This window comes from Carassius carassius, chromosome 12, assembly GCF_963082965.1.
Source record: "Carassius carassius chromosome 12, fCarCar2.1, whole genome shotgun sequence".
Taxonomy (NCBI): domain Eukaryota; kingdom Metazoa; phylum Chordata; class Actinopteri; order Cypriniformes; family Cyprinidae; genus Carassius; species Carassius carassius.
This window is the reverse complement of record NC_081766.1, coordinates 12,966,866-12,987,392: the sequence shown is the minus strand read 5'-3', so window position 1 is coordinate 12,987,392 and position 20,527 is coordinate 12,966,866. Positions and strand designations below refer to the sequence as shown.

Genomic DNA, 20,527 nt, shown 5'->3' with positions numbered 1-20,527 from the left:
TAAATCAGGGTACCTCAATTTTATGACTTTTTCCAATGATGTTTATAAAAGATTTCTTGTTCCATTTAAGACTTTTTATGGCTTTAAGTTGGATACAATTAAATGTAAGACTTTTTAAAGCTTGTGTCCCTGAATATAAGGCAATGTTAATGTTAATAAATACTATAATATCATATTATGATATTATAGTATTTATGTTAATAAATGTTAATAAATACTATAATATCATATACATAACACTCAAATAATGGTGGATATCAGTTGCAGCTTGACATAAGGATAGAGTGTACTGTAAGGATATCTTCCTGGCTTGAAAAAATCAATTCAAGACAAACTAGACTTTCTGCTTTCTCATTTTTAATATTTTATATAGACATTTTAATATGTATATATAAACAAACATTTCGATCCATTTCCCCACCTGCTACCTGACACAGACATTCACTCACACGGTCTACTTACATTCACTTCCCATAATAAATTATCTTTCCCTCTAAAGAAAGAGCAAAGCAAATGCATACAGAGAAAGTGGTATGTGGTTGACTCGCACGAAATACATCTTTCATATTAATATCTGATTTTAAGTTCTAAATGCTGTTCACATCAAGCTTCTCGAATCATGTGAATGTAAGCAAGGCCTTGATATAACATCCTCTTGGATTCATTTGAAATGAACTATGTACTTATTAAAATAAACTATGATAATATTTAAATATGACACTAGATTGTTGCCTGTCCCTGTGACAAAAACGAATATGATAAATCCAACTGGATTTTAATGAATTAATTTCTTTTTAACGATGAAATTAACATTTTTATTACTTTTAAACGCAGCTACATTTACTTGTCTTTTCATGAAAGACTTTCATTAAGCTTTTTGTTTAGAATTTGTCTAAAGATTACAGTGAGGACATATTCATACTCTAAAGGCACAATCTAAAAATGCAACATCCTCCACATGGGAGAGATGAAAACATTATTTAATAACTATCCTGCAGTCAACTTTGTGCTTTGCTTTTCCCCTCACATGACTCCAAAGCGGTTAATCATTTTGAGAAAATAAAATCCATAAACACAACCCATTCCTGCATATAATAATTCTTATACATTCCAACGTTTTCTGTTCTGTAACGCCATACAGTTCACATCATAAGACTTTTAATCAACATCCCCACTTATGTCTTAATATATACGTCCATATTTATTCCCAAACCCTCAGGTTTAAAATCAAAGTCATGGTGGCAGCATCTGAAATACAAATAGCTGTGGCTCATCACCAGACCCCCGCACACTTGTGTCCACAACCATAAAACTAAAAAAGAAAACTTGCCCCAAAAGACAAACTTAGTTCCTGCTCCCAAATTTGCACCTAAACACACCAAAATAACAGTGAGGACACAAAAGAGGATGTGGGAACACTATCAAAAGCTAAAATAAAATGCTGAGGAGCATATAATAATTAACCACTTGCTCTTTTCACCCCCAAATATACCAAAAAACATGTACTCTGAACAAAATATAACATTTCAGAAGTGCTGCTGATTTTTTTTATGTCAATATACTGTTCATTGAGTCTGAAATGGCCCTTGTTTATTTGCTGAGGGAAGTCATATTTGTTTGATGCCGCTGAATAAGCTGCATCATCCAGACACAGTTAGACTACATATATTATTTAGAACTTTGCCCAAAGATCTCTGTGTAATTAAAGAATAACAATAACACCCATCCAGATTCCTTGTGTCAGCTGAAGTTTTGTCCTGAAAACAAGAACTGTTCACATCCTGTGTACAAATGTGCATACAGACACTCACATACACACAGATACATACGTACACCAAGTCTTTCTGAAAACAACACAAACTCTTGAAAGTGTGGGTGATGCACACATGCTCTCTGAAGCTCACAAACACACGTCATCCTTTTATGTCATCATAAAGGAACCTCCAGCAGCTTTTTGTGTAGGTACTGCTTCACTTCCTCTATCCCGTTCAACTTCTCCAACTCCAAATAGGGCAACTGCAAGTAAAAGTCAAGCACATTTTCATAGATGTTATATAAATATTGTAATCTATTTTTTTTTCTTTTGTAAATTCATTGTTATTTTTGAACATTTTACTATAATCTACTGCTACCTTAATGATATAAAGATTTAACTGTATTTAGCAGGTTTATTTGATCAAAATACTGTAGTGCAATATTTATATACATTTAAACAGTAATGTATTCCTGTGATGCAAAGTTGAATTTTACTTTGAATTACTTATTACATCAAAGTTGAAAACTTTTATGAACTTTTTTCATAATTCTTTGATCATGAATCAAATTAACAGCATACATATATATATATATATATTTATTTAGTTATTTTATATATATTTTTTCATTAGAAATGTTTTTACTGTCTCTTTTTGGTCAATTTGTTTCCTTGCTCAATAAATGTATTCATTTCAGAAAGAAAAATATTATTGCTTTATATTCCTCATGCAAACTGAGTTTTTTAAAAGAACTCAAAATTACAGTTTTAATATGTTCATATACATTGACTGTTACTACTGATTTTAGTATACAGCTTTATTTTTTAAAGAAAAATAGCTGCAATTAGATTAGGTTTGATTATAGATTTGTAATATTACCTGTAACAAAAATGATTAAACGCAATATAAAACATTATATTCTGCTTTCAAAAATGAAGTCAGATAGCAAATATTGGTGGGTATCTACTATTTAAAATAAACTAGACAGCACATATGATATCTCAAGACTGCAAGAAATTAAAAAGTGAATAAATCTAATATATTTCACAGTGTTCACCTGTAGTATGATGTAGCCCAGTAACTGCAGGTGACGGTCTCGCATTGCCCTGGATCCAACCAGCACATCAGAATTATGACAGTAATGCCATTTATCATTCACAGACATAATTACCCTGCATGTGAGGAAGGTCAGAAAGAATGGGTTAATTAAAGATAAAGAGCAAGACATTCAAGCCCAGATGGCATATATATTTGACTGAATGAATGACTGACCTCTTCACCTGCTCTCCTGTGGTCTGGTCAGCTTCAGGGTTGTCTGGGTTGTGAAGCTGCAGTGGAGAAGCGGCTACAACATCACTCTCGCCACCCTCTGGGTATGAAACACCTTTGTAAAATGTAGTGATCTCACAGTCTGGCCCTGGGTTCGCTCCTGTCGCAGCACCTCCCTCATCCTCCAGGATTTTTCCAATGGAGAACTGGAACAGGGAGTCTTGCGGGGCTACCGTCCCTGGAATGGAGGGTCCTGTCTGAGTCAGGCAGTCTGAGGGGCTACTGAGAGTGGAGCTGTCCTGGCTCTCCAGAGAGTGTTCCTTGACTAGAGTCGAGTAATAATCTGAAGTGGTGTAATATGGGTTGTAGTCTAGCGAGACCGTTCCATTAGGGCCGACCCTCTGAGATCCGCCTGCCACCGCTGCTGCTGCTGGGGGACGCATATGAGCGGAGAGGAAGGCAGACTCCTCTCCTGTTCTCTTGTCGGCCCCTTCCTCCAGTGACAGGGCAAAGGGAGAGAACTTCTGGAAGTCAGTAGTGAGGGCTGCGACAGAGCCAGTCCCCTCTGGAGATTTTAGATTCAGTACTACACACGCGGTTGAACCTGCTGCTAATGATGCTGCTTGTGTGCCTGTTCTGATGGGGAGAACACGGCCCGTGCTGTCGATCAACAGCAGGAAATCTGCCAGAAGCCAAAGCAGGACATTCATTTCTTTGTTCCAAGTAGATGTGTTTTATGGAGTATTAAAGTTTCACAAAGCTAAAGTCAGACCATTCCGTTTCTTCTTTCGAATATCAAAGCACGCAATTTAATTTAGATTTAAAACAGCTCATGCTGCATGCTTGGACCAGGATTGAAATACAGTGGTTGCTTCTAATTTTAAATGTAAGAGCACAGGCATAGTTGTTTTGGGGTTTGTTTTAAAATTTCAAAAGTTTATTTTATGTTATTCTACATATTTTAATTTCACAAAAAATTTGCAGCATTTTGTCCATCCAATAATAATAGAAGGACAACTTTTCATTTAGAAGTTGTCTTAAATATCATTTTGGTAAAAAAAAAAAAAGGAAAATTGTATTTTAAAATCATTATCGTCAATTGTATTGTAAGTTTAGTGAATCATTACATTCCCAATTTTAAGAGAATACACATGATTTTCTTAATAATACCACAATTACTACTACTAATACTAATAATAAATACAAATTTAATAAGAATGTTATAATTCATGAATGCAATAGCCACGGCAAATATTTAGTATTTTTTTCAATGATCATCATCGGCCATTCAATTTGGCGGAAGTGGGATTGTGATTTATTTTTTGGGCTTTAGTTTACTTTGGAACTTTATGATTTATTTATAATTATTTTTGTCAACTTTATGTAAAATAAATGAAACCTTTATTGCAGAAATTATGCATGTGTACTCAACCAGCTTTACAATAAAAAGAGCGATATCATATTGGCCTATTTCAGCTTTATATCGTTCATCCAAAAACCTAAATCAGGCGACCTCTACACAAATGCCTGGATTACAACAAGAAAATGACCTGTGTAATATCCTGGTGCGAGAACTTCATCTTGTTTGTAGCCATGCTCACCAACAAGCTGCCGGAGTGCCTCTGCAACCAGACCTTTATAACTGCAACACAAACACTCTGAGCTCACTGTTACCTGGACTAACTGATGACACACATCTTCTGGGTTTCAGGATACAGGAAGATTTCTAAAGTCACTTACCTGTATTTGCGGTTCACCTCGTCTGCAGTTAAAGCGTGGTCAAACATGAGCACTTTGTGGGTCTCCTGAAGGCGGGGGCCAGTGTAGTCCCTGTATTCCAGCTCTACGGCTGCATCCAGTAGTGAAAGGTAGCGACGTACAATCAGGGCATATGGGCTGTCTACATGCAAGAGACAGAGCAAGTGTGACAGGGAACACTTCAACATTGTCACAAAAAAGTTCTAATAAATGCTGTTGTTTTGAGCTTTCTATTCACCAAAGAATCTGGAAAAAAGTATCACGATTTCCACAAAAAGATTAAGCAGCACAACTGTTTTCAACACTGATAATAATAAAAAAGGTTTCCTGAGCACCAAATCAGTTTGTTAGAATGATTCCTGAAGGGTCATGTGATTAAAGACTGGAGTAATGGCTGATGAAAATTCAGGAATAAATTAAATTTTTTAAACCAGTTCATTTTAATTGTAATAACGTTTCACAAATTTGCTGTTTTTTACTGAATCTCTGTTCAAACGAATGCAGCCTTGGTGAGCATAAAAGACTTCTTTCCGACACAAATAAATAACTTACCGACCCCAGACTTAAACGTTTGTATAAAAAAGCCTATTGTAAGAACCACTTGACTTCTAAAATGATCTTCACGAAAATTAACCACAATTCTTAGCTGATCATTTGTAAAAGCACACATCATGTCAGTATTTTTTCTACTGGATTTAATAATATGAAATATGACCTATACATTTCTTCATTTTGTTTTGCAATGCAGTTTGGTGGGTCTCTGTATGAGTGGACTGTAAAATATTGCTACAGTAAAAAAAAGTATACTTTTATAGAATTGCAATAAATATTATGTAAAGAAAAAATAAATCCACCAGCAGAGGTCACTATTGCTATCTGTCCCCCGTTAAGTGTTTCCAAGAGTGTGTACTAGTCTTATGCAGTTTTAGTGTTTACTTCTGTGTGACCAGGATATTCTCAGTTTCATTAAACATTAAAAAACAAACACGAAGGCATAACCCATCTGAGCACATAAGGATTTTTAAAGGCTGACTATTTTATCTTTTCAAGAGACAAGCACTAGTCTTCTTAGCACTCCACAAACTAGTAAACTCACTGGTGACATTACTGATGAACGACGGAGAGAAGACACGGTGAAGAACAACCCCGGGGAAATGACCCAGCTGGAACAAAGACATGAGGATGTTTACGGTGGCCAGCGGAGAGCTCAGAGCCTTTAGTTCGAGCACCATCTCCAGCTTGGAGAAAAACTGAGCTTCATTAGCCGGCCGATAACTCATACGACTGAACGGGAAAACAAGTTTCTGGATCACCTAGACAAAGAAAATATGCAAAGGGGAAAAGATAAATACAACACATTGGTCATTTGGTTTTATCAGCATTATATAATATGGAAAATGTAAATTAGTTTTTATTTTACTCAGATTATTTCCTATAGAAACAACTCTTTAGTACTGAAACTGGATATGTCATCTAACCTTGCTGTCCAAGTATTCACCCTTCTTGACCAAGAAGTCAGCGATGGTGTCTAGTAAGCGTGTCTCTCTTAGACGATGGCGAGCGATGTATTTGGCGATGAGGGCCATGGTGTAAGGCGTAATGCCATCAACCTTTTTAGGCAGCTCTTCTAAAAAGATAAAAAAGGGTTTACAGGTAGCCTCATTATTCATCCCCCATTCAGTTCTTGGCAACAGGAAATTTTTTGTCATTTGAAAAACTTTAGAACAAAGAAATAGTTTAAAAAAATAAAAAAAGGCATTGTATATCAAGTGGTCAGAGTTATGAACAATAATTTCTGTTTGTTTATCGGAGGCCTATCATTTAGCAAATTTAGCAAATTTTCAGAGTAAAAAAAATATTTTACATTAGAAAATATATTCAAATATAAACATTTCTATTAGGGATGTGCACGGATAGTCGAACATTCGAATATTTGTTCTGCTCTAATTATTCGATAAATAAAAATGATATTCGAATTTCGCAAAAAAAAAAAGAAGAAAAAAAAAAGTTCACAATAAAACCTAATTTGGTCACTTTTTGTGATTCTCCACGGCATATTTGAAGGTGTATGCAAGCAAAAAATAATTAATGAATAATTAAGGGGCCATTCACATATCGCGCCTAATAAGGCGTGGAAAAGGCTATGCGCTCCGCTTTCTCCTTCTTTCCAAAGCGCTCGGGCAGAAGCGCTCCTGAGGCGACGCGTACTCACCAAGACGCGGAAATTTCAGATTTGAACGCCCCCTAAAAGAACTGCGGTCTTCTAGTACTTCAAATATGCCGCGGAGAATCACAGAAAGTGATCCAAGAACATTGTTGCAGCATCTCTCAAGCAACGAATAAACACCGCTAACTTGGAGAATGCAGTGAAAACTCCTCTTCTCGCGTCTGCCCTAGACCCTCGGTACAAACATCTCAGGTTTCTCGATGAAAACATGAGAGAAGTAAGAAAAAAAACCTTTTTTGAACATTATCAGAACATTTTCCTTGATGCGAGTGGTGCGGAAGCAGCCGCCACCAACGATTAAGAGGAAAAGGCTGAGCCAGTTCTTCAGCGATGAGTCCAGCCGAGACGAGTGGGAACAGTTCTTGCTGGAGCCATGTATTCCACCAGATGAGGATCCCATTCAGTGGCGAAACGAAAACACGAAGCGCTTCACAAAACTTATTCGCTTAGCACACCGTTATTTGTGAGTCCCGACAACGTCTGTGTCGTCAGAGCGCGTTATCTCCGCGGCCGGCCTTATTGTTAACAGACTAAGGAGCCGACTTTCCCCCAATCATGTTTACATGCCCGTATTTCTTAACAAGAACATTTGAAACAATAGAAAAAAAAAGCAAAAAAGATTTGCTGATAGTTTAAAAGTTAAGTGTAAGCTACATTCTGTACAATAGCCTAATTGAGCAGGCTGCTTTACGTTTTTTCTTTGTTCACATTTTTTTTTTGCTTTTAATCTGTACTTTTGTTTGTTTGCACGCATTGTTAAAGGTTTTCAGCTACAAAACACAATGTGTAATGTTCAAGCTTATTGTAAGCTTGTTCAAAATGACGAAAACAAATGTTGCTGAAAAATAACCTGACTCATTAAACTTAATTTAAATAAACGAATATTCGAATATTCGTTTTTTGTGAGCTCAAATATTCGAATGTGATATTTGTGGAAAACGCCTATCCCTAATTTCTATAGTAATATTTCACAATATTACTGCTTTCACTAATCAAATGCAGCCTTGGTGAGTATAAGAAAATACTTTCAAAAACACTTAAAAAAATGTATTGGCTTTTGAAAGGTAGTGAGAGACTCGAACCTGAGACATTTGTCACAAGCCTGACTCTCTAACCATTAGGCCACTACTGCCCCCCAAATGTGTCTCTAACTCACCTGCAAGGCTGCTCACAAACTTCTCCTGCCTGTTCTGATAGAAGAGGTGAGAGCTAAAGATGAGCTCGAGGCTCTTGTTGCTAGCCTCCCTGGCACAAGCTGACAGCATCTCATCCAGCAGAGCCATCTCATGGTCCCTGACGCTGCTAACGCTGGCCAGCGTGTGCTTCACCAGCCGCAGGATCTTCCGGTTCACCACCAGCTGCTCAGGAGAGACTACATCTGCCGCCTGCAATGCTCTCCATTTAGTGCGGTAGTAGGAGAGCAGGAGGAAGAGCGTCTGAGGGTGGCGCTCCCGCTCAATGTTCTTCTCTAGCCCTGCGAGACATGATTCAATCAAGGGATGCTGGCTGGATGGATGTAGCTTCATGCTGCTGCTAAAAACCATGGAGATGTCCTTTTGGTTAAACTGGGACAGCCGAGCCTGGGACTCTTCCTCCAGAACCTGCACGATCTGAGAGTCACTGGGCAGCCCTGAGTGAGATGGAGAACACACAGGATCAATACAACGATACATGTTTTTATATTCAAATATTATGTCAAGAAACTATAGACTGTAACTGGGTCATTGACATGGCATATCAAGCAGTGTCAAGAGTGTCACATGCTATACAAGTATTTCAAACAACAGTATTTGGACACCCTTTTGCTTTAATAACAACATACGTAAGAACTGCCATGGAAAACATATTTAGTGTTTGCCCTATATACTATATATATATATAGATAGTAAAAATATGTTTTTATTATTTATTTAATTGTTTTTATACTTTTTAAATATGCAAAATATTTTCCATTATGGAAAAAAAGCCATTTCAAGCAACTTTTTTTTTTTTTTTTCATAATTTAAAAAAGTTATTTTTATTATTAGTTATTTGGACTTTTGCTTAAATAACTATTTAAACTCAAGCTGGTACAGAAAACATTTTGTGTTTGCAATAAGCAACTTTTTTTTCCGCCTTAATAAATATTTAATTTCTCTCTCTCTCTCTCTCTCTCTCTCTCTATATATATATATATATATATATATATATATAAAGTTAAAAAAAATTATTTTAAATAAATTATAAAAGGTAAATAAATTATTATTTTAAATATTATTATTATTCAATTATTTATGAATATTTTCTAGCACGTAATTTCAATGTCAATGTCATTTGCTTAATTAATAATCTAAAAACAAAAAGTATCATACCATGTTATCTAACTACAGTACATTCACTACGGACTCACCAAGAGCAGCTACAGCATAAAGGCAGTTAACAATGCTGAAGTTGTCGAACTTGGAGCAGTCATTGACAATGGCATCACACAGTGTCTGAAAATCCTGATTATCCAGAATCTGACGTATGGCGTTCTCCCCCGAACCTCCTCCGGAGGACGCAGGCAAGACTCCATCACCTGCTCCTCCACCGCCACCTGCTCCGCTCCCACCCGCCTGACCTCCAGCCTGCTGCAGCACCAGGAGCTGACCGATCTTCTGAAGAGCAATGGGGTAATGATTGTGCGAGATCTTCCCTGGATTCTGGGTGACCCAGCGCAGAACTTCATCCACGGTGCGCGAGCGATCGATCAGCCGCTTCATAGTGAAGAAAGTGTCGTAGCTCATCTTCTCGTGGATGAAGTTCCATGTCTTCTTCTTGCTGTGGTGTAAATGCGCATGGGGCTGGTAATGTAGAGGGGGGAGGTGGGTGACTTGAGGGTGCGTGTGGAAGTGCTGGTGGGTCTGGTAGTGGGGCCGGTGGGTGTCTAGACGGGCTTGATAAACGGCTGGGTAGCTCTGAGGCTGATGGACATGAGGGTGATGAGGCGGGAGCGGATGATGGTGGTTCTCCAGCATGGGCGGCCCTCCTCCTATTAGGCCGATGCGGCGACCTGGCTTCCCCCCACCACCGCTGTACATACGTGTGCTGTACATACTAGTGAGAGCACCTAGACTCAGTAGGCGTGAAGGCTGGTGCAGCAAGGAGAATCTCCTGCAGGTTAAGAGGCCAAAGCATACAGGCAGCCCCAGCATGGTATATAGGGTGATCCAACAGTGAAGTTCAAAAGAACACTCCTACAAACAGAAAGCACATCTTTTACTGAATATACTTTATAGTACATATGATTTAATCAGTCTTTCTCCAACAGTGTTTAGTGCTAAACCACAGAGAGATCCAACATTATGGTTCAGCACTTATAGAACCTCATCTCCATACTGATGAGTCAGGCAGGAGGTGCTCCAGAAATAGACGGTAACTTGAGAATCGTCAGGCTGATGTGCCCTTTCCATCAGTGGCTGAGCGGAGGAGAGGATATCCCGTCCTCACATCTGAATCAGACCTCATTTTTCTTCATACGCAATACAATTATACTGATTCTAAGGCTGATCCAGATATAAGGACGTACACTAAAGTTTGTGGTCAGTAAGATTTTTTGTAGCACTTTCATTCAACAACAATGCATTAAATGCATCAAAAGTGACTGTAAAGGCTTTTATATTGAAATTATATTTCTAATACATGCTGCTATTTTAAACTTTTTATTCATTAAAGAATCCTGAATAATGTAGCATGGTTTATGTAGCAAGAAAAGAAATTAAGCAGCACAACTGTATTCAACATTGATAATAATACAAAATATTTTGTGAGCACTAAAACAGCATATTAGAATGATTTCTGAAGGATCGTGTGACACTGATGACTGAAGTAATGATGCTGAAAATTCAACTTCGTCATCACAGAAATAGAAACATAATACAGTTATTTTAAATTGTAATAATATTTCACACTTCACAGTATTACTGATTTTTGATAAAATAAATGAAACCTTGGTGAATGTAAGAGACTACTTATATAATAAATTCTGACCCCACACTTTGGAACAGTAGAATCACATATTCAGGTTATCAAGCAAGTACTAATCCAAATATTGTACACTGAATATTGCATTATGAGTCATTATGAGTCCAACTGCTGTAAACAGAGACTGACATCACAGGTGCATCTGTTATCAGTGCATCATGTTAGAGCAACTAGTCAATGGAAACACTGATCCTATGACCACATCAGCAGTTAGCCAAGGAAGTGATCATCTCTGAGAACAATAACATTCTTGGACTATTTTAATGCCATTTCAACATCGTTTGCTCCCTTTTATGAAATTTCTGTCATCATTTATTCACCCTCATGTTGTTTAAATCTCATTTGACCTTGTTATTTACATTGAACACAAAAGGAGATATTTATATCTCTATATCCAGCGCTCTTTTCCATGCAAAGAACCCAATGGTGTTTATAGCTGTCAAGTAAGATTTCCAGTGGAATAACATCTTTCCAATCACAACTTCATTTTGTTCCTCACAAAAAGCTTTTATATATGTTCAGACTTGGAATATAGACATATAAACAACATATAGCTACTAAAATGGAGCTTACCACAAAAATATTGAGCAGCACAACAACTTTCAACATTGATACCAAGCAGAAATATTTCAGCAAATTAGAATGATTTCTGAAAGATCATGTGACACTGATCCCAGGGTCATTAGAGGAATAAATTAGATTTTAAAATATGTTCAAGTACAAATTAATTTCAGTTCAAATTTGTTATTTTCCATACAATGAACTCAATTGGTGATCACAGTTGTCAAGCATGATTTTCACTGATAACAATTTTTTAGCTCATAAAAAGCTTTTGTATATCTGAAGACTCGGGATACAGTCATATGAACTACTTTAATGATGTTTTTTGTCCTCAGTCCACAGAACGAAGTCATTCTGGTTTGGAATGACATGAGGGTGAGTAAATGATGACAGAAGTTTTATTTAAGGTTACTGTTCCTTTAACAGTTAAAGGTCCAGCGTTCTCTTCAACACTCTTGTTAATAGTTACATCATACCTGTACAGTGACAGTAAAAAGCTTGAACTGTCTTAAAAATGTACCACTATAAAACTTGTACAGCAAGCTTACATGTTTATCTCAGAGGATGGTTCATGGATGGATGTGCAGGGTCAGGAGGATGAGCTCGTAAGCTGGTATTGCTGGCATTGGCAAGATTATAGTTTCGATTCGACGGCTAACTGTGCTGCACAGATACGTGGATTTACAAACTGATCTTTAATAAAGGCTTTATCGGGGCTGACATGTTGTGCAAGCAGGATTTATGGAGCATCTGCTGAGGCCCCGGAAGAGGAGCAGAGCTTAGCACTAACGAACTGCTAACTTCACACCGATGATTTTGGCAGTAACGTTATCTGCGAGCTGAAGCTGCGGCTGTTCTGCTCCGCGTCACGAAACGGCGACAGTTTTATTACAATATGGCTAGTATAATGCGTGAATGTGGTGCGATCATGGCTTGATCCACATGCACGACTCTTGCCCAGCAGCTAAAGTCAGTGATTATCAGCACAGGTGACAGTAAAGCTGCCTGGTTGGAGCTGTTTCTTTTTATGATCTCGATGCAGACTCATGCACGAGACCCATCTCCTGTCGCCGCGGTCTGTCAGGGTCTGAACCTCGCGGTGCACAGCCTTCCGTTACACTCCCCTTGCACTCCGCCAGTGGACGTCCGCCGCCCCGGTGATCGCCATGTTTCCGGAAGTCAACAGAGGCAGTCCGGAAACACGTGTTTGTCAGAAGTTGAGATTTTTTTTCTGTCATATATATATTGCAAATTTAATAAATTGCAAATTTGTGATTTTATAACAAAATAATGTTAAATTATTGTATTAATTATACAGAACAAATTATACAGTACTTATACAGTAATTATACAGATTCCCATATTTTAATACAAAAAAATCTATCTATCTATCTATCTATCTATCTATCTATCTATCTATCTATCTATCTATCTATCTATCTATCTATCTATCTGTCTGTCTGTCTGTCTGTCTGTCTGTCTATCCATGATTATTGATTGGTGTTTTTAATGGTGAAAATAATTTATAAGAACTGCAAGAATCTACAAACCCGATTCCAAAAAAGTTGGGACATTGTACAAATTGTGAGTAAAAAAGGGATGGAATAATTTACAAATCTCATAAATTTATATTTTTTTCACAATAAAATGTGGATAACATTTCAAGTGTTGAATTCAAGTTATTTCATAAGAGCTACACATTCCGAAAAAGTTGGGACAGGTAGCAATAAAAGAAAAGTTAATACCAGAAAAGTTAAATGTACATATAAGGAACAGCTGGAGGACCAATTTGCAACTTATTAGGTCAATTGGGGACATGATTGGGTATAAAAAGAGCCTCTCAGAGTGGCAGTGTCTCTCAGAAGTCAAGATGGGCAGAGGATCACAAATTCCCCCAATGCTGCGGTGAAAATGGTGGAGCAATATCAGAAAAGAGTTTCTCAGAGAACAATTGCAAAGAGTTTGAAGTTATCATCATCTACAGTGCATAATATCATCCAAAGATTCAGAGAATCTGGAACAATCTATGTGCGTAAGGGTCAAGGCCGGAAAACCGGATGCCCATTATCTTTGGGCCCTTAGATGGCACTGCATCACATACAGGAATGCTACTGTAATGGAAATCACAACATGGGCTCAGGAATACTTCCAGAGAACATTGTCAGTGAACACAATCCACTGTGCCATTCGCCGTTGCCGGCTAAAACTCTATAGGTCAAAAAAGAAGCCATATCTAAACCTGATCCAGAAGCATAGGCATTTTTTCTGGGCCAAGGTTAATTTAAAATGGACTGTAGCAAAGTGGAAAACTGTTCTGTGGTCAGATGAATCAAAATTTGAAGTCCTTTTTGGAAAACTGGGACGCCATGTCATCCGGACTAAAGAGGAAAAGGACAACCCAAGTTGTTATCAGCGCTCAGTTCCGAAGCCTGCATCTCTGATGGTATGGGGTTGCATGAGTGCATGTGGCATGGGCAGCTTACACATCTGGAAAGGCACCATCAATGCTGAAAGGTATATCCAAGTTCTAGAACAATTGTTAATATATGTTAAATGTTAACATATGCTCCCAACCAAACGTCATTTCTCTCAGGGAAGACCTTGGATTTTCCATGACATGACAATGCCAGACCACATACTGCATCAATTACAACATCATGGCTGCGTAGAAGAAGGATCCAGTTACTGAAATGACCAGCCTGCAGTCCAGATCTTTCATCCATAGAAAACATTAGGTGCATCATAAAGAGGAAGATGTAACTAAGAAGACATAAGAATGTGGAGCAACCAGAAGCCTGTATTAGTCAAGAATGGGACAACATTCCTATTCCTAAACTTGAGCAACTGGTCTCCTCAGTCCCCAGACTCCTCAGTCCCCATGTTTACCACACAGTGGTAAACATGGCCCTGTCCTAACTTTTTTGAGATGTGTTGATGCAATGAAATTTTAAATCAACTTATTTTTCCCTTAAAATTATACATTTTCTCAGTTTAAACATTTGTCATCTATGTTGTATTCTGAATAAAATACTGAAATTTGAAACTGCCACATCATTGCATTCTGTTATTATTCACAATTTGTACAGTGTCCCAACTTTTTTTTTCTGGAATTGTGTTTGTAAATAGATTTATAAATAAAAAAAATTTTTTCCATGTATGACATTATTCAGCCCTAATATGTTTGCTTCCTTACTGTATTTCACTACTAACATTTTGTTCAAACAATCAGTTGCAAAGATCATGTTTCTTCACATTTATTTACACACATTCTGTCACACTTTTCATATTCATTCAAAATAGGACAACTTTCGCCATTCTCAAGTAAATGCAAGACTGCAAAAAGGGAAAGACTATACTTGCATTAATCCAGGGACCTTTATTCCTTTTATTTTGAGGTGTATTATTAGATGATTTGTTTTGAAACAAATGGTCATCATCATATTACATATTTTTATACTTATATAACGCCTTAATTTCAAAGAGTACAAGTAAATCTAATCAAACTCCCAAAATTAATTTGTTTAATTTGAATTGATTTGAACATTAACATAGACTAAATTTTAATCTTAGCTAGTTTCATGTTATTCCCTTGAAGTATTCTTGTTCATGTTACTAGATTAAATAGTTACATATAGTTATATAACCCTGCAGCCAATTATAGAGTATAGGATAGTTAATAAATAGGTTATGCTTATGTTTTTAGACACTGTAAACTCTTCAATTTTATGTTTTACTTTTAATGAAGTTTATTAATACATTAGTAAATTTCAGTTAAGTGCATGTAATACATGTAACTTCTCAGTTTATATGAAGTCATGAAAACAAGGTATGCCCAATGATAACAGTTTGAAAAATCTTGCATAAAGTAGCTTTAAATGAAGTTTCATGTCATACAGCGCATGGCAATGACATTTCCTAGCTTTGAGTCCCTCAATTTAATTGGTATTAACTACATAAATTCAACCATTATATATAATGCAGGACTTAAAATTATACATCTAATGATCAAATTAGTGAACTGTGAATTTGTTAAATAATATACAAGGCCGAACATACTGTTTAAATATCTTTCAAGACTTTTGTTGTCCAATTTCAGTGTGGCGTGCCAAAAATTGTCTAAAAATCACGATTTGTAGATAGTTTATTTGTGTAAACTTTGAGGACAATTTTACAATATGATATAATTTTTTATTAATAATATTTAGACATGTTTAACATGAAACCGTTTTATACAACTATTAATTAGCCATTATTTAACACTAAGGACATACTATAAGGATACTGTAAAATGTCTGCATTTCTATTAAAAATACCTGATGACAATGAAACATATTGATAGATTTGATTTGTGCATGGTAAGAGATGACATGATTTACTGTTAATGATCTGTTTTTGTCTATTATAATTGGCTCTTCATATGGTCAATTCAGCAACCCAGCCCCCCCTCTTTGTTACTGGAAAGGCAAATTTATTTGTTTATCATGACTTGTTACTCGACTCATGGGTTATTCTTAAATTCAGACAAACATCTAGCCGTCTTGTCCAAGTGCATCCGTTGTTGCAACACACTAACTGTGGCTCAAGTGTGGAGGACGTTTAGTACTCAAAAGCATACAAAAGTTAAGCCTGAAAAAAAAACATATGTTATGATTAATTTAAAATGATTAATATTAACATCACCTCGTATAATTTCTCTTTCATGATCCCCAACCTTTATTCATCAGATGAGTTTGACATGCTTACATCATCCAATTATAAGTGTTGCAGTCAGTAAAGTAGCAGTTACTGGTAACATAACATTAAAGGGATACTCAACCCCAAAATGAAAATGTTGACATGAATCAATTTCCTCCAAAGTCGTTCCAAACACGTAAAAGCTTTGTTCATCTTCGGAACACAATTTAAGATATTTTTAATGAAAACCGGGAGGCTTATGACTGTCCCATAGACTGATAAGTAAATAAAAGTGTCAAAGTCAAGAAAAGTATGAAAGTATTCTGTTCTGATGATGCTTTTCATACTTTTCTGGACCTTGACAATGTAACATACTTGACAGTCTATGGGACAGTCACAAGGTTTTCATCCAAAATATCTTAAATTGTGTTCCGAAGACCAACAAAGCTTTTATGTGCTTGGAATGACATGGGGGTAAGTGATTAATGACAAAATTTTCATTTTGGGGTGGATTATCCCTTTAAGAAATGGTCAAAAACATTACCAGTACAGTGTGAAAGGAATTCTAAATTCTAACAGAGTCTAAAAATCTAATCTATTTTTGATAAATTGTGCTTTAATGCCACCTGATATCTCTCAGATTTGTTTGTATTAGCCAATACTTATATTCCTTCCATCAGCATGCTAAACTGGAAGGAAATTCCCACACATTTTTCCAATTTTACCAGACCATCTTCTCCAAATATTCTATCCAGAGTCATTCTATTTTCTAAATGCACAATTTGATGACAGCAGATGCTACTGAAGGTACAATGGTGTTTCGTGTATTCAGAGTTGTTCACAGTGTTAAAGAGATGGATTCTCATGCTAAACATGGCCAAAGTTTTAAAAAATAATTTAGTAGAATTACTGAGAATTTCTGTGCCGAAAATCTAACTTCGGGTTGGTAGAAGTTTCGTTTGTGGATCAAATGACGTAGACGAGAACGGAAGTCCTTATATGAGCATTTCTCTCTGAAAAGTGCGCCCGCACACACACACTGACCAGAGTGCAAGACCACGCACATCAACGCACTTCAAAATTGTCGGCAGCGCTGCATAGGATTAGTTCGAGAATGCCTCCAAATAAGTGCATTTTTGGATGTGAGGGAATGTTTACCGTGTTGAGCTTCCCAAAGAACCCAGCGTTACATGAACAGTGGATGCAGTTTATATTTCCGGGGCAGCAACGGATGTAGCAAGTGCCTTTGATAAATATTTTATAAACAAGGCCCAGGTCGACACTGGATTTCTACACCGTATGCTATTAAAACATGGAGCGATCCCTCATGTAAGTTCAATTGCATCAGATTTCTGTATTTTGTTGGAAATCAGCACATGAGTGAATATATGTTAATGGAAACAACACGAAACATCAGTATTATAGCTCCGCTCACGGCACGCCTCCAGGAGCTCGGCTTTTTCCGGAAAGAATCGGAAAGCTGTATTTTTCTTTTATACGTATGATAAAACTAAAGGCTTTTTGGATATATGAAGGATGCAGTACTACACTATAGGTACTCAAGATTAACATGAGATTAGGTGAAACTGTGTATGTTATGTACCCTTTAAGACCACAGACAAAAACCTAACTTTTCAAAATCAAATAGAGTAAATGATTTAGAATATTCTGATAGACTTAGTCCTGCAGTTGAGAGATCCTAATTCAGTTTCTCAAATGCAATTTGTAATTTATTATGTAATTGGAATTTTTCAAACTCTTTGATGCTGCTCATGAGCTGCTTAGAAGAAGATTGGAGATCTCCACACAGTCTTCTATACATGGTCAAAAAAAAAAAAAAACATTCCTATCTCATACCCCAGGGGATGACCGCATTCCTGATCTTAAAAGTTTGATATTTAGATGTATTATTTTTTTATTTAATCAATTAAATTACCTTTACCTCTATGTGGATTGTTGGTCAGTTGAACCAATTTTGCATGGCAGGATGTTCTCTAAGTTGTTTGGAAAAGTTTGGAAACATTTTCTTGCATTTATTCAGAAGTGTTAACTTCTTCTTTCGGGAGGGAAGCTGAAGGTCCATCAGCTACTTTCTCTTCTCTCTGAAACTGGGTTTCTGCTTCTCTTCCACTCAAGTCTATTCATTTCCATTTGTCAAGTCGACTGTTCCAGAAGTCGCCCGGTCACAGCTAAATTCTGAAAACTCACAGAACCGCTTGAATCAGATTGATCCTTTGTAAATTCTGACCACAGTTGCATCTGAGCAATCAGCTTTTTATGACACTTTATGACACTTTTTCTCATTTTACATTCTCTCTCAATGGTCAGTTCCCCATTCTATTTTTATTAAGCATGTTCTTCATTGCAGTAAAAGTAAGCAATTTCTTCTTTGCAAAAAAAAAAAAAAAAACAGAAAACAGCAGAGAACTCCTCTATTTAATCTAGAATATGGTGTATAATAATACTAAAATTACTGTGAGGTGTCTGTTATGTGTCTGTTCTGTTATGGGTATGGGTGTGTTTATCTATCTTGGTATTTGTTGGTTTTGTTTTTCCTTGTGTTGTAGGTGGCCGCAGAGATGCAGGACACCTGACTCCCATTAGGAGGTGGAGATATATGTCGTGGTTTCAGGCAATGAGGGAGGCAGGGAGAGTTGACATAATCTCCGGCTGGCCTCGGGTTGCTTCGCTTCAGGATCGATCGTTGTCTGCATTTTGTATTGTAAAAACCCCTAGATTATGTAATAAATATTCATTATTATATTACTTCAGTGGTGTGGCTGTCCCATCTTTGTTGCGGTTACGAGCTGGTCGTAACAGTTCAAATCAAACTTTCAATTTAACTTGGTCACTTAATCTCATTCAACACAATTCACAAGAGTCACCTTAGTTAACATAAACCAAAATCACAGAATCTCTGCAGTGGATCAACCTTTCATACCATCTTCCCGGGATAACGGGTACAGATTCAGTATAATATTTAAACATGTGCTGTTATGATCTTACTATTTATTCATCACTTTAGATTCCTCATTCCTCATATTTGCGTAGGGTGCATAATCAATCTCAGCCAATGCATAATTCAAATTCTATCCAATAAAAAATTGTTCATGACTCAAAATTGCATAATTCACACAGAAGGCTTCACAGGGGCATATCCTATTATTTAATTGTTTATAAATGTAAAAAAAATATTAATCTCAGGATAAAAATATTGATATTTTTCATTTCTTTTAACAATTCTATCTTGATCTTTATATTCAGTCATGTTTTTAATTCATTGCCTTGAATAAATTCTCTTTCAATCAAAGAGCGGGTTGTACTACTACAGCCTGCTTTTGGGATAATTGCCCTGCCGATTGTAGTGACAGCATTCCATTAATCGCTGTTATCACTACCTACCTAAATATGGAAGGCATTTTCGGCCAAATTTAAATAAATAAATGAAATGATTAAAATTAAAATTAAAACCAGATTAACTATTTCATTACAGAAAACTGTACGCAAAATATGTGACAAAATTGAGAATGAAATTAAATGATTTCATTTTCACGGTGACATACCTGTCAAATTGAAAAATAAAATGCAATTGCTGATTTCACATTTCATTTTCAATACAGTCTCGAGGCAAGACTGCCAATATTAAAATGAAAAGCAAACGTGAAAAAAGAAACTACACATACAGTTTTTACAAAGCTCTTTATTAACGCTCACGCAATAATAGTGACACAATTCAAATTTAAATGTAAATTTTACTTGTCATTTTAATTCCTCTTTTATTTCACTGTTTTCATTTTCGTTTTCATTTTCAAAGACAACTTGCATGCAAATTATATGTTAATGAGTGGGTGTGGCTTATTCAAGTAACGGCGCTAGAGACAATCGTCGAAGTCTCGTGTGCATGAGTTGAATGGTATGGGATTTAAATCCTGCCATGATTCAAAACTGAAAATACAGGTCTGAAAGGTTGAAACTAAGTGTTCGAAAACTCAAAATCTTACAAAAAAAGTTTTTTCCAGGTTTGAAACCTTGTAAATGGTGATCTGAAAACTGGTGTGCGAGTGTGAATTTTTTTTGAAACTCTGAAAACAGAGCTTTGCAGGCTTTCAAAGTGGTAAAAAAAAATTACATCTCTTCAAATGTAATTTTGTTTTTGAGTTTTCCCTCTTCAGAAATGCAACACTCTTTTTTATGGTGTTGTGCAATCATTTTTTCAGAGTTTCGAATTTGTCACTGTTCTCCCATTGTATAGTTTGTTTTCAAGATTTGAAACCTTGTAAAT

The 20,527-nt window shown here is 36.4% G+C and overlaps 1 protein-coding gene across 1 annotated transcript; it reads right to left on the bottom strand.

Moving 5' to 3' along the window:
• Nucleotides 1-340: 340 nt before the first annotated feature.
• Nucleotides 341-12,762, bottom strand: LOC132154826 (uncharacterized). Its single transcript, XM_059563518.1, has 10 exons — nt 12,120-12,762; nt 9,398-10,223; nt 8,165-8,638; nt 6,260-6,408; nt 5,878-6,094; nt 4,764-4,923; nt 4,574-4,665; nt 3,027-3,705; nt 2,812-2,926; nt 341-2,016 (listed from the first exon to the last, which is right to left on the bottom strand). Exons 2-10 carry the CDS (start codon nt 10,179-10,181, stop codon nt 1,930-1,932), a joined length of 2,757 nt encoding a protein of 918 aa, XP_059419501.1. The 5' UTR covers nt 10,182-10,223; nt 12,120-12,762; the 3' UTR covers nt 341-1,929.
• Between the last annotated feature and the right edge of the window lie 7,765 nt (nt 12,763-20,527).

Excerpts from the sequence above, each read along its gene's own strand:
- LOC132154826 (XM_059563518.1), bottom strand. The coding sequence starts at position 10,181 with ATGCTGGGGCTGCCTGTATGCTTTGGCCTCTTAACCTGCAGGAGATTC. Across the intron at positions 6,095-6,259 it reads GTGAATACTTGGACAGCAAG|GTGATCCAGAAACTTGTTTT; the intron begins GTTAGATGACAT and ends TTCTTTGTCTAG. Across the intron at positions 2,017-2,811 it reads TGGGCTACATCATACTACAG|TTGCCCTATTTGGAGTTGGA; the intron begins GTGAACACTGTG and ends TTTTACTTGCAG.